Source organism: Physeter macrocephalus, chromosome 10 (assembly GCF_002837175.3).
Source record: "Physeter macrocephalus isolate SW-GA chromosome 10, ASM283717v5, whole genome shotgun sequence".
NCBI classification, from domain to species: Eukaryota; Metazoa; Chordata; class Mammalia; order Artiodactyla; family Physeteridae; genus Physeter; species Physeter macrocephalus.
In genome coordinates this window covers 45,536,985-45,552,130 of record NC_041223.1, presented here as the reverse complement: position 1 = coordinate 45,552,130, position 15,146 = coordinate 45,536,985, and the positions used below count along the sequence as shown (strand labels likewise).

Here is a 15,146-nt window from a genome sequence, read left to right as displayed (position 1 = left end):
GCCCGTGAGCCATGGCCGCTGAGCCTGCGCGTCCGGAGCCTGTGCTCCGCAACGGGAGAGGCCACGACAGTGAGAGGCCCGCGTACCGCAAAAAACAACAACAACAACAACAACAACAAAAAAACACATTCACAAATGAAGTGATAAATAATCAAATAAAATGGCACATCTACTAAACATAAGAAAGAATTTCTAATGAAATGAACTGTCCAACACCAGAATAGGCTGGTTCTCTGGGGTTTCTGTTCATGGGAGGTTTGATGCTCCCCTTAGAAGTTTCAAATTGTAAGAGATCTCAGAAAGAGCAATATGAGACTAAGTTTTTGCAAATCCTACTATTCTATCAATGAAAGGAGAATATGATATGTGAATGACAAGAAATTTTAAAGATGATTTAGTCTAAATGCCTCTTTTACTGATGAGCCTAGAGTTTCAAAATAAACTACTATTTGTTCACAGGGTTGGAATCCAAGTCTAGTCATCTAGGGTGTCCTGTGAATGACAGTAGAAATAGTAGCAACCTTTAACTGCTTATTTCCTGTTTCCTATTTTGTTTAGTTGTGTTTTTTTTTTCCAAGAAATAATTTACTAATTTCTCGGGAGAATGTTTTAGGACTTTTAGAATGCCATCTTTCCCTTCCCTATCAAACTCTCCCCAAACTCTCGGGAAGCCTTTTCTATGATGAAGGAGAACTCAGTCCCTGAATCTCTCTTCTCTGCACCCCATTTCGGTAATGAGCAGACATGCTAAACAGAGTGAACATGAAAGTCCTGGAGATATGTAATGGATGATAATTGAAATACCTTGAAATCAATTTTTATCTTCTTGTGAAAATACAAAGGACCTTCTCGTGTATTAGCTAATTGATTTTCACAGCAGAATACTGTCTCCTTCCATTTCTTCATTGTTTTTACATATGCAAGACAACTTTTGGCAATTTTCTCAACATTCCTTTGCATTTCCAAAAGGAGAGAGCTCTCATTCTTGGAAATTTCTTCATATTAAATGAGGACCCTTGATATAAGATATATTCCTGCTATTTATTTCAGACAAGTATTAGGCAAAGTTTACACAAGTCTGTTTAGGTTTGGTTTCATTTGTCATAACTTCAGGCCAGCACACTTCAGGTCATGTTCAGGTAACACTTCATATAAAGACAAACCATCTCCTAGTCACAGGCTGCACTTTGAAGGCTGGCCAAGCATCTTCCTAATGACTCTTACTAGTTCAGGGGTGAACCAGGTAAACAACCGTGGGTACTCAGGATGATTCATCACTACCCCAGAAAAACAGTTCAAAGTACATGTTCCAATGCAAGGTGCGCCAACACCTCCATCTTTCTGTGCAAAAGGTAGTATTCTTGACGCATAAACATAAAAGCAATTGGATTTTTATTGAGCACCTGCCTTAAGCAAGCACTGTGCTAAGTGCTTTTTGTGAAGTATTTTATTAAATTCTCATACCAACCCTAAGGGACATGGATGTTATTTTCATTATTTTACAGAGGAGAAACTACAGTCAAGGGAGATTAAGTACTTTTCCCCTGGATACAAAGCAGGTAAATATTCATTCTGTGAGTCAAAACCAGGGAACAAGACTCTGAATCCCACACCACACTCTTAATCCCTCCACCGTCTCCTTCTATCACCAAACAGCAAGTATTTTTAGGCAACTCTCACAAGACACTGCTCATAGCTCCAGAAGCAAGTAGGCTTATTGGTACTATTTAATCTTGAGATGAGGATAATGCTGCAGAGAAGCTCTATTTCTGCAACCGACACCTTTAAAGGGAAACACAAGTTGAACATTCCTCCATCTAACACAGTGATTCTACTTTTCTTTTTTTTTTTTTTTTTTTTTGCGGTACGCGGGCCTCTCACTGTTGTGGCCTCTCCCGTTGATCTTCCCGGACCGGGGCACGAACCCATGTCCCCTGCATCGGCAGGCGGACTCTCAACCACTGCGCCACCAGGGAAGCCCTACTTTTCTTATTCTTACTGGTTCTCAGGCTTCTCTGCCTCCATCTTCTCCTTCTATATTGGATCTCACCTGGGCCACCATATCAGCTCTCACCACCATTCTTAGTAATATTGCAGACATTTGGCTTCTGATGACTGTATGGGATATGTAATGACTCCCCAGTCTCTCTCTGCTAAGCTGCTCACTCAACTTCCCTGCCAGCACCTCAAATGTACCAAGTCAAAATTTTAATTCACATTATCTTATTCCCTAAGTTTCCTCCCCAGCTTGAATATTCTACCTCAGTGAACGGCACTGCCATCCTGAAACCCAGACAGTAAAGCTAGAGATTTGAAGGTCACGCCGAATTCCTCTCTCTCCCTGACTTCTCATCTCTGACAGAGCATTATGTCCTGTCAGCCCGTACTCCCCAGTGCCGTCACCTTGTGGCGTGCCCCTTAAAGTCTCTCTTCTGGACCACTGCAGTAAGCTCATACACTGCTTTCCCTGTGTCCTGCATCACTGTCCAGCTTCCACAGTCACCAGAGTCATCTTCTAAAACACAATCTGAATTTGTTATTCTCTTTTCTAAAGCTCTTCAAGTGCACCCCATTGCCTAAAGTTCACACGCCTTCACGGAATTCTCTCCTGCACCCTACCCTCAAGGTATAAACACTTATCTGTAGTTTCCTGAATGCACCATGGTGTTTTCTGTTTCTGTGCATTTGCACAGACTATTTACTCCAACTACAATGTCACTCTATTTATGTGCTATAGACAAGTTCATTTTTCAAGGCCCATTTCAGGAGTCTCCTCCTCGATTAAGCCCCTAGACTCAAGCAAGCAGAGCAGCTCCCTTGGCCCTTCACATCCCACTGCACATCGACTTCTGCTATTGAATTCATTCCACAGTATTGCTCCTGTAATTTATACTCTACCTCTCCTACTGGATTTTGAGCCCTTTGATTGCATTTACTTATATGAGACATGAGGTCAGTGAATCATTCTCTCTTGGCCTTTGCAATGGCTTGCAATAGGTGGAGCATCATTCCCCATCACATTAACCTAGGATGCAGCTTTGTGACTTGCTTTGGAGTGCGGGCAAACACAATGTATGGCACATCCTAGCAGAAGCTTTAAAGAGTCTGAACAGTATGTCCTCCCCTTCCCCCCTTGCCCTTCCAAGGAGAGTGTCATACCCAGGCTGCAGAGTTTATTACAGTTTAATGGGAGAATCCAACTGACACTCTGATGACCTCATCTTCCCAGCCGAGATAATCTTAGCATAATGTTCTGCTTCCAGATTTCTCTCAAATTTCCAATGTAAGAAAGCAATCCTCATTTCTACTCCAACGCATCATTAGTCTGTATAGAAAATTAAAGTGTGGGACTTCTCTGGTGGCGCAGTGGGTAAGAATCTGCCTGCCAATGTAGGGGACGCAGGTTCGATCCCTGGTCCAGGAAGATCCCACATGTCACAGAGCAACTAAGCCCGTGAGCCACAACTACTGAGCCCAAGTGCCACAACTACTGAAGCCCGTGCACCTAGAGCCCGTGCTCCGCAACAAGAGAAGCCACCACAATGAGAAGCCTGCGCACCGCAACGAAGAGTAGCCCCCGCTCGTCGCAAGTAGAGAAAGCCCATGTGCAGCAACGAAGACCCAACACAGCCAAAAAATAAATAAAAATTTTTTAAAAAGAAAGAAAATCAAAATGCTTTCCTTGATTTCAACTATTTGCTTAGCCTTGTAAAAACCAGATTCACACAACAAATAAGTAGATATCTTTCCTATACGAGTGTGTCTCTTCTATTTAGTTGGCATCTCCCCTCCACTGCCAACTAGAATATACGCTTCTTGAGGGCAGGGACTGTCTTACCATTGTAGCCCAGCCTTCTGAATACCAACTGCACATAGTATGCATTAAATAAGTATTTGATGAATGAATGAATGAATCCCAAGTTCTTTAAGGCCTGGATCATACACATAAGGATTACACACATAAGAGATATACAGAAAATGATGCTTACTAAAATTATTTGAAAATAGGAAGATAATTTTTGCTTCTTTCCTTTTATGTTTTTGCTTCCTGCATATTTTATTTCTAGCGAAACATTTTTAAAAGCATTTTTAAAAGCATCTGCAGGTGAAAGGGAGATAGCTATGAGAGAGGATTTAAGGAAAGTCCCTGCCCTGCTGAAACAAATAAAAAAATAAATTTAGTCTCTGCCATGCATAGGCTTTTTTTTTTTTTTTTTGCGGTACGCGGGCCTCTCACCGCTGCGGCCTCTCCCGCCGCGGAGCACAGGCTCCGGACGCGCAGGCCCAGCGGCCACGGCCCACGGGCCCAGCCGCTCCGCGGCACGCGGGACCCTCCCGGACCGGGGCATGAACGCGAGACCCCCGCATCGGCAGGCGAACCCCCAACCACTGCGCCACCAGGGAAGCCCTGCATAGGCTTTTAAGACAACAGAATACTTTCTTAAATTGTAATCCCTGTGCCAAAGCGCCTAACAGCTTAATGCAAAGCACGTTTCTAAAATGCATTAGAAATGACTTCATGATAGATGCAATGCTGACAAATAGAAAGTAGCTAATATACATATATCATTTTAAATACACAGTTCAAAATTAGAGCTACTCTTTTATTAAATTGGACTGTATTTATTTCATTCACTTTTTACATCATGAACACATCTTATGTAACTTTCACTACAAAGAAACTAGATACCTGAATCATTAAGAAAAATGTAAACCTTGGTCAATTTTTTGACATTAATAAAGTAAGATTACTACCAGTTGGGTGTTTTTAATATTTATAGTACAAGTTGCTAGAGGTATTTTAAAATTATAAACTTCTTTTCAACTAAAATCAGATATTCTTCCCCTTGCTATAAATTAATGGGTCATGAAAACAATCTAAATTACTGTATTGTTTCCATGATGGCATGCTATTTCTTGACATGCCACAAGAGGGGGCACATGTTTGACTGAAAGCCCTCAGTAGCTGCAGTTGTAAAGAGTGGGGAGCAGAAAGGAGAAGCCAGCGTGGCGTTTTGGTTTTAAAATAAAGGTACACATATAGCATTCAGCATTGCAGATAATGTCCCTGTTTGTATAAACACCATGTGAAATATTCTGGTTGAGCTTAATTTTACAATTTTTTTTCAATAACACGTATTTGCCACTTAGAGTAACAAAAAGAAATTGCTTACATACTTTAAGAATCAGGTAACCTTGAAATGTAAACGTTTATTTAGCTATTATTTCCCTGAAGTATAAAATGGACTAAATTGCACAAGCCTGGAGGTAAGGAGGAGGAATTGGAAGGCCTGCTGGTCTCTGACTTTCATTTCTAGAGCGGAGATGTCTTAGTTTTCTGTTCAATCCAAAATTCAGCACCATGCCTCAAATGTTCTTCCTTATCTATGCCTCCTTTTGTATTCCACTGCTCGACTCTGCTTTTAATCCTTCCCCCTTTTCCCAGTTTGAGATCATTAAATTTATATATTATCAAAGCCCAAGATCCAGAGAGAACTGGTCGGGCACCTCAGGTCTGGCAATGTCTTGCTATCCAAAAATATAACCCATATTGAATTTATCATGATCTCATTTATAATACATACAATCTAGCACCTTGTTAGTTATTAACGCATACTGGTGGCAATGGATGAACAATGTACAGATCTCCATTTTATTTTTTAAAGGGTTCAAAAGTGCATCACAGAAAATGATTTATTTTTAATCTAAGGAGCATCACCTGATTTTTCAAAGGAAGAAAGATTCTTAAGAATGAACATTATCTAAAGAGAAAAATAAGTTTTATGCATGCTATTTTCCATTTACTGTTACTCACTATTTGGTGTAGTGTTGACTGTTGACTCATTTCCCTGTAATGCCCTCCTTTTTTAATCCCTTTCAGAAAATAACTGTTCTCTTTTCTGGATTCTTAAAGCACTTTGCATATTAGTGCTTTATATGCATAATAACCAAGTGCATGTTATACTGTGAACTGCTTAGTTGTTTACACAATTATGCCATATAGCAAACACAAATGAAAGTTCTATGATAAACGGGTGAATGAATGAATCAATGAATACATGAATGGTTAAAAAATAATTCAAAATATTCTTGCCAATATTTTTGAAAATTGATTTTTTATATACAGAACCAAATGCAATGCATAATCCTTTATTGTATCAAAAAGCAAATAAATAAACAAAGGGCTAGCAAGGACATTTGGAGACATTTGAGTATGTACTCTATGGTAGATAATATTATTGTATTAGTGTGAAAATTTGAGGGGTTAATAATGGGGTTGTAATAATGTAAGAGAGGGTCCTTATTCCTGGGACATACATACTAATACTAAAGCTTTTAAAGGTGAAGTGACATAATACCTGCAACTTACATATATGTTACATATATGAGACATATATAGATATGTGAATTATGGAAAGTAAATGTCACCATGTGTTAACAATTGATGAATTTAGGTGAAAGGACATAGTTATCTTTTCAACTTTATCAATAAAGTTAGGGAGAAACAAAGACTCTATATGTTTATATTGAGTTTTGGTATTTAATGGTGTGGAGTTGTTTTGCAATTATTTTTTCTCCTGGATGCTCAGAGAATTTTTCCTTTATGCCTGATATTAAAGTATTTTGAAAAGATACCCTAGGTATGTATCTCTTCATTTATGCTACTTAGAACAACTAGGAGTACTTTTAATCTACAAGCACAGATTTTTTTTTAACTCAGAAAAGTTTTCTTCTACTACATATTTAACTGTTGCTTCCATTTAATTTTCTACTAAATGTCAAAGCAATGTCTCCTGTTTGTGCATGACCTACCCTTACATATTTTCATTGATTTCTCTTCTCTCTCCAGAGAGCATCTCAAGTCTGCTCTTTACATCCCTAAAGTGACCATTTTTCCGCTTCTTATCTCCCATCTATTGCCTTTTCGTGCTCCTTTTGATGCCTAATTTCATAGTTTGTGTTTTCTTGTATTTAATAGTTTCAAATCAAATGTTTTCAATTTTTTTCTTCTGTTCCTTTTAGTGAATATGTCTCAAAAAATGAATTTTCTCTACAACTTCAGTTTATTATTTATCATCTATTATACAATTATTTTTTCCCAAATCATGTTTGAGGGAAAAAGAAATGGTTCTATGATCAAGTAATTTGGAAAACTCTGGGTTGAAAAGCTAACTTTCTTGGCTGTTGGACTTCTGAGACTTTAACGTGCTTTTGTTGAGTCAGGGCAGAGAGGTTATAATATGAGGTGTTCTTCAAATGTATTTAACTCCTGAACCATCTGTCCTATGGAACGCTTTTGACTTACCAAAGAATTCCTGTTCTAGAACATAAGTTGGAAAATTTTGTTATTGAGCGTCCAGAATCTCCTGACTTTTGTTTTTATTATACTAATCCTCGAATGCAAAGAAATTTGATGCTCAGGAAAAAAACATATGCAACCTGTCCTCCTTTCCGTCCACTTAGAAGAGTGTACATTTCCTTCTCTTAGCACACGCACAGCAGGGCTGCTAACACACCAAGCCTCTAAACATACTTCCGATGTCTAGCAAATGTTCAGCAAATGTGGCTTTGGTGGAGGAAGGGTGGATGTCCTCCTACTCACTTGGCAAGCCTGCCATAAGAAACAGAATCCAGTCCTTTGTAATTGCTATGGACTGAATGTTTGTTTTCCCTTCAAATTCATATGTTGAAGCCCTAATCCCCAATGTGATGGCATTAAGAGGTGGGTCTTTGGGAGGTAATTAAGATGAGGTCATGAGGGTGAAATGCAGTGAAATGCATTCTACCTATATTCTCGAGAACAGACTTCATAGCAATCACAAAGTACTATTATAAAAGTCCTGCACGTTCCATGGGACCTACATGTTCACTGTAATGGAGATGTATCACAGTGAGTTCTCAGCTCAAAATCAGCAGACGCAAGTCAAAAGAGAGATAATGGCCCCTTGTATGTCCTCCTGCAATTACTTCAAACACCTCTGAACTTAATTCCTTTGGTCCCCTCTTCTCTCTTCCTGTTAGTATCTCCTCCCATGGACCTCATCTTGGCTCAATTGACCACTATCCCCCAATCACTCAAGTCAGAGATCTGCGAGTCATCCTAGATTCTGCATTCTCCCTTATGTTACCCCATTTCTGATCAACTACCAATTCCTGTTGGCTCTATCTTCTAAATATTTCTCACCTCCATGCCCTACCCTCTATTTGCCAAAACTGCCCTGGTTCAAGCCATCAACTGTGGAGATAAACAAGACTCTCTAGCAAAGAGCCCCAGGAGCTCTTTCTAGATGGCATGGTAATGAGTCCACTGGGCCTGTCCCACCATCGCCCCCTGTGGCCAGCAAGAAGGACTGCAGCTGAATTCAACTTCCAACAGGCCCTATGGTTTCCTTTTCTACAAAACAGAAGCTACAATTTTGCATGGTGCCAATGTCCAGAGGTGCTGGGCTTTTCAAACCACCCTGCAAATAGCTGATGTCCAAACTCACTTCTTAGCACCAAAGCAAAGACTACTATCGAGAGTCCTAAGACCATTCCCACACTTGCCCCATAAAAAAAGGAGAGCAACAGAGGGGCCGTGAGGCTTCTGGGGACAGAGGAGCATTAGGGCAGCCAGCTGAGTGTAGGTTCCCTGGCCCTACTCCGCGTAATGCTGACTGACTCTTCTGTCTCACACCTGTGATTTCAGACAGCAGCAAGTGATGCCTCTGTGTTTGCCCCGTCACTCCTCCCCAGACTATTATCTGTAAATCTTTCATCCGTTTTGTTCTCCACTCTGTCATCAAAGGTCAGACCGAGTCACTTTCTGCCTAAAACTTCCCTCTATATTTGGACCTGTAGAAAAAGCGCCAAATTCGTCAGCATGGTATACAAGGTCCTAAACAGTCTAGCTCCAACTTTCCTTTCCAGGCTCATTTTTGGCCGTTCCTCCTCTCCTCCACCTCCGCTCCCCATCCACACACACGCACACACACACACACACACACACACACACACACACCTGCTCTGTCCTCCCCACTCCCTACCCTCCACTCTGTGCATTTGCCTTGCCAGGAATAATCATTCCCACGCGGCTACCTTGTGACACAAACTGAACACAAGTGCTGCCTCCTCTGTGAAACCTTCCTAACTCCTCTCTGAGACTTGGCCCCTGCCCCCTCTTGTCTCACCAGACAGCTGTGTTATCACCCTCCTGGAGACTGGGGCCAGGGACTATGCCTCACTCTCCTTGCTGCCCTAGACCTAGCAAAAGCCTGGCACAGACTAGGCACTCAAATATTTGTTCAAAAAATAGAAAGTGTATAAATAAATGATATCAGCTACTAGATGCATCACCCTGAACACTGCTGATGAGCTTTTTTGCCTCATGTCCTCCGTCATTTTTCAACTATCTTCAATCTATTATCATTTGCTCTTAAAAAGCTTTCGCCGAGGATGAATCTGGAATTCCCTCTACTACTCTAGAGATTTTCCTATGCAGAGCTGCCTAAAGTAAAATTACAATGTGCAATGCAAAATCCTTTCTGAAAAAACTTGCCTGAAATTCAGTTTTATCCCTCAGGGTGTATTTTTCCGAAAGTGTACTTTAAGCAATAATATAAATGCTTATGGAATGCCAAACATCAAATTTATATTAATGGCAATAACAATAATAATTTCCTTTAAAGTAATTGATTGAAGTCACGAAATAGCCAAACCAGTTGACATGCAGTCAGAATTTTATATTTTTCATCAGAAAAACAATTCTCTACCAATGACAAATAATAGTAAGGCCCCTAAAACTACCTGTCATGCATCTAATGAAGACGGATTCTCTGGCTACCACGTATAATTCATAATATCCAAAAGCACTGCTGTAATTCACAGCTAATTAGTGTCTTGCCGTCATGAGAGGTGTCATAGCCCTAACTCTCTCCCCAACTCTCTACTCAGACCTCACAAGAGCTGACAGCCATGCAAGGATCACAACAAGCCAATTAGCACCCACCCCAACCTTGGGCTGCTGTTTCTCGGCAGCCTGCCCCAGCATCAATAAATCATGCCCCCTCATGAAGCGCTTCTCTGACAGCTGCGAGCCATTGTCGCCTGAGAAATAAAGACAATACTTCTAAGGGAAACTCACGTGGGAAAGACAGAGACAGAAAAGGGATATTATTTGCCTTCCTTTAGCAGCAAAACTGTCAGCAAAATTGAAGACCATCAATTCAGACTGATTAGGAGATAACTGCCCTAAGAAATAAATCCATGATTGGTATACCTGAAGATCCTTAGTGGTAATCAACAGTCAGCAATTGGGTTGTTCACTTGTTTGTTTGCTTTAATGTAGATTATATCAAAGACACTTTTCTTTCCATTTTTCTCCTGTATAGTCCTCCTTCTGGCTAATAAGAAAATTATCCTTTCAGTAGAACATAATGGTCTGCATTTACTTTGTCCCCTAGTGAATACACAGCAATCAGATAATTTGTTTGAAAGACTCTAAATGGTTTGACTTCATTGAAAAGGAATCTATAATGTTATGCTAGTCTCCAAGTAGGGCCTACAAAGCTTCCTAAATCCATAAGCAAGCATTACAGTATTCTCAGCACATAACAGCCAATATCCTTGTAATTTTGTTCTAAGCCTGTAAAGCTGTTTTGCTCCATAATATTCTACTAAGAAAGTGTTCAGAATAGTCACTGTAGCCTGGGAATTATTCAAAGATATGACTCAGTTAATTCTACTTTTTCTTTGTTTCCCTCATGGAAATATTCTTCTTCTATATTTTTAATGCTAGAATCTAAAACATTTAATCTAGCTTTCGGCTAACTAATGACTACCTAATATATAAGCACCTGTAACACTTAAAGATAATTCTCAGGTCTCCTGTGCTTTTTCTTTCCTAGGGTATTGTAAAGTAAACATGCACTTGACTCTCAGCTGGAAAACTACATTTGACCAAATGTTACATGTCATTGGTTAATTAAGCACATTTGCATTCAGCATTTCAATTCATTTTCTATTTACCAGGCAAAGACAAATGAAATGCAAAAAGAAAAAAAAAAGGGTATTATGGCAAGATCAATTTTGACAACAGTTTAGATTTTGCTTCTTGCTTATCATTTCCCTAAGTGGATAGGCTCCTAGATAATGCAAAAGTGAGAAAACACAGGCAGATCCATATATTTTTCATCTCATACCTAGAGTGTGTGTATTTGAAACATTTATAGTCACATCTAGCCACAGACAGAAATTGTTTTGCTCATTTTTATATTACTCTTGAGTAGTTCAATAGATTTAATTTTGGTACTATTGTGAAGATAACAGATAAGGCAAATTGAAAATTAACATGTCCATGTTCACACAGAAGGTTCATGACTACAGACTCTCAAATCCGCATTTAAATCACACAGAACAATGCCCATACCTGAAAGGGAGAAGTTGCCTTTCTGACTTTCACTTTCTCTGATTAGAAAAGCACCTGTCTGATTTTCTGAATATAATAGTTGTTTTTCAGCCTCTGCCCTCTTGATTGCTCCAAAGAACCACCTAAAAAGAGAAAGATATAAACTTTAATTAACCAGTCAACATTCATTATTTTTAAGGAGCAAGAAGTTTGGCAAGAAAGTTCCAATATCAGAAGGGCTTATACTCTTTAGTGAAACTATAACAGGTAGAAACGGTAGTTTTTGATACTTGACATGATTTTTCTGGATGTCTGCAACACTCACCAAGAGTCTTTAATATATAACAAAATAGGAATTTGGCTGATGCCTCTGCTACCACATGTCTTCTCACACCTGCATTCTGTCTGAGAAACCCTGTGTTCTGTCAAATCCAAAGCTTCTAGGGCGGGCCCACCACACGGTAAGTTTGCCGTGTTCCACGCTCTAAAACTATTCACATCACCATCAGACTCTCCACTGCCTCTCCTAACACCTTCTAGGTGTTAGGAGGCAAACATTCCAATCCAGGGATTCATATATTTCACATCAAAGTGTGAACAGTAAAAATGTAGTTCTCTGGGTTTTAATTCCCATCTTTCTCCCCTCCATCACTGCCCAACCCCCCCGCCCCCCATAATATAAGATGGCTTTGCATGTTTAAAAGGAAATCTTCATCGGTGGAGAGATTATGTGAAAGAGATACTTCTGCCTGGGATGTATCTTCTTAGTGTCCCCTCCACTTCTCATCTTTACACTCTTATCCTTAACATTCCAGAACTACAAGAGTCAGTAAATGTGAATGTGATCAACCCCAACAAAGAATTACGGATTTTAATATCAGAACCAGTTTAAAACATACATCAAGTCAGCAGACACTAATGTGATAATAAGAGGAAACTGAGACAGCCAGCTTTGCGTTAATGACCTTTCACTATAGGGTCATAATGTCGATCTTTATCATTAAAGACTTCAGGTAAAACATTTATCTTTCTAGGCATCATCTTTAAAAATGTAAACACTCAAAGAGAAGAAATGTAGGCTTGAGGGAAGAAATACAGGCCAGGTGAGAAATTGCAGACTGGGAGAGGCCCTCAAAAATTGGTTCCAGGGGCTTCCCTGGTGGCGCAGTGGTTGAGAGCCCGCCTGCCGATGCGGGGGAACCAGGTTCGCGCCCCGGTCTGGGAGGATCCCGCGTGCCGCGGAGCGGCTGGGCCCGTGAGCCATGGCCGCTGAGCCTGCGCGTCCGGAGCCTGTGCTCTGCAGCGGGAGAGGCCACAACAGTGAAAGGCCCGCGTACCACAAAAAAAAAAAAAAAAAATTGGTTCCAATTGGTTTGACAGGTCATGGGTATTGGGGAATCTGAGTGCACTAAAGGTGACACAATTGAAAGGAAGAGGGGAAGAAATTGAAAAAAAAGAGACATTAAAATATAATTACCTTCTAACAAAAGTAAGATGTTTGTTTACCATTTTCCCAATCATCAAATTGCAAATTACACAATATTAACTATATTAACCAGGAAATGCCAGATTATGTTGGAACAATGAACAACTCCAAAAATCTCAGTGGTTTAAGACAACAAAGATTTGTTTTTCACTCAACTGCACGTCCACTGAAGGTCATCTGTGCCATGTCCATCTCTATGTCCACCAAAGAATTTCCATCTCCATGCTTCCACAATTGACTAGGCAGGCTGGATTGGAAAATGTGGCAAATCACAGGATGGTTCCTGCAGCTTCTATTTAAAGCTTCTGCTCAAGAATGAGCCCACTGAGAACTAAGTTGTATGTTCATACTAAATTCAAAGAGAGTAGAAAATGCAATCCTACTATTTCCCTGAAGGCAGAAAACTGGAAACATTTGGTAGACTACACTAATGACTACCATATTGATTCAATATCAGGAACCAAATTAATGTCCATAGGCTACTGTTTGTCCAAATGAAATTTTAAAAGGCTTGGAAACTTTCCAAAGTGGCCATGGAATGAATTCACAGAAAAATAGAAACATATGTTTTCCACTATTGCAGAAATAAGTAAATATCAATAGAATAATGGAACATAATAAAAAACTCAAACAGACCCAAACATACAAATTAGTAATGAAAGGATGGATTAGTCAATAAATAATGCTGGTACCAATCATAATCCATATAAAAAAATTAATTGCTGCCACCTATAGCATACACAACAATTTTACATAGATTAAAAACCTAATGTAAAAGGCACATTCTAAAACTTTCTGAGACTATTGGACTAAGGAAGTTTTCTTCCACAAGACAAAAAGAAAAAGAAAACATACAAGCCTTAAGGGAAAAGATTAATAATATTTATTATACCACAATTAAAAACTTACAACACCAAGATTACCATGAAATAAAATTAAACTATAAGCCACAGACCTGAAGGAGGTATTTGCAGAGCATACAAACAAGAATAAGATTAGTATTCAGGGTATATAGAGACCTATAATCACTAAAAAAAAAAGACAACACAGTAGAAAAACTGACACGGTACATAACTGGATAGATCACAGAAAAGAAAAACCCAATAACTAATAAAATTAAGGAAAGAAGTACAGCCTCTGTCTATTGCCAGTAATTAGGAATATTAAAAATATTAAATATAAAAAAATGAAATGCACTTTCACACTTTTCAGGTTGGACAAAATTTAAAACTCTCACATTCAGGCACTGGAAGAAATGTGAAACAAGAACCTTTCTATAATACTAGTGGCAGTGTACTTTGGTACAACTAATTCAGAGAACATTTGGCAGTACCTAGTAAAGCTGAATATTTGTATGCTACTTAATTTCACTTCTAGATTGTATACTCTATGTGCTCAAGGAAATATACCACAAGCACGTTCACTGAAGAATTCTAGCATGGAAAATTGGAAACAACCTAAATGCCCATCGTAGGGGAATAAATAAACTTAATTATGGATATAAAATGGAATACTATATGGCACTTAAAACAAATAAACTGTTGAGGGACAAAAGGAAGTTGAAGAATGATATATACCTTTATAATACTATTTATATAAAGTTTAAACAAACACATTAAAAACATTAGATATTTTTATGGATAGCATGCTTAGTGAAAGCTAATAGTTAAAGTACTCAGGCAATTTTTTTTAGACTCCATTTCCAGCAATGGCAAAATTTCTTCACACAAATATTTCAAGCAAAGAAGCAACATGGATCAAATATACTTATCAACCCCATGCATTTTCCTGATTTCTAGTGCATTAATTATGCAGCAGCATTAAAATGTTTGGTCCAAATATAAATATGTAAACCTTTACAAGAATTACAATTTATCTAACAGATTAAATTCTTAGTACAATTATATCTCCTATATCTCATAATTCTAAAGAATAAATACTCAATTATACAAACTTTACATGCATACATTACATTTGTATTTTGGATAATCAAGTTTATAAAATGATGTCTTTTCTCTGCCTAATATATGTATAAGCAAGCAGGTTTTGTAAATCAAATGATTAAAGATATAGTAATTTTACTACAATTGTAGAGAGGAACTGTGTGGTGATTTTTTTTTTTTAATTCTTTTCTGTCTCACCAATTCTGGATTCTTCTTTTTTTTTTAATTTTTAAATTTAATTTTATTTATTTTTTTATATAGCAGGTTCTTATTAGTCATCCATTTTATACATATCAGTGTATACATGTCAATCCCAATCGCCCAATTCATC

The 15,146-nt window shown here is 38.7% G+C and overlaps 1 protein-coding gene across 1 annotated transcript in view; it reads right to left on the bottom strand.

Annotated features, from left to right (window-relative positions):
* FRK (fyn related Src family tyrosine kinase) overlaps window positions 1-15,146 on the bottom strand; it is a 94,748-nt gene that overhangs the window by 21,968 nt on the left and 57,634 nt on the right. Inside the window, exon 2 of the mRNA XM_024115572.1 lies at window positions 11,408-11,529. Within this exon, the coding sequence (XP_023971340.1) occupies window positions 11,408-11,529 (122 nt within the window). The remainder of the gene's footprint in view (window positions 1-11,407; window positions 11,530-15,146) is intronic.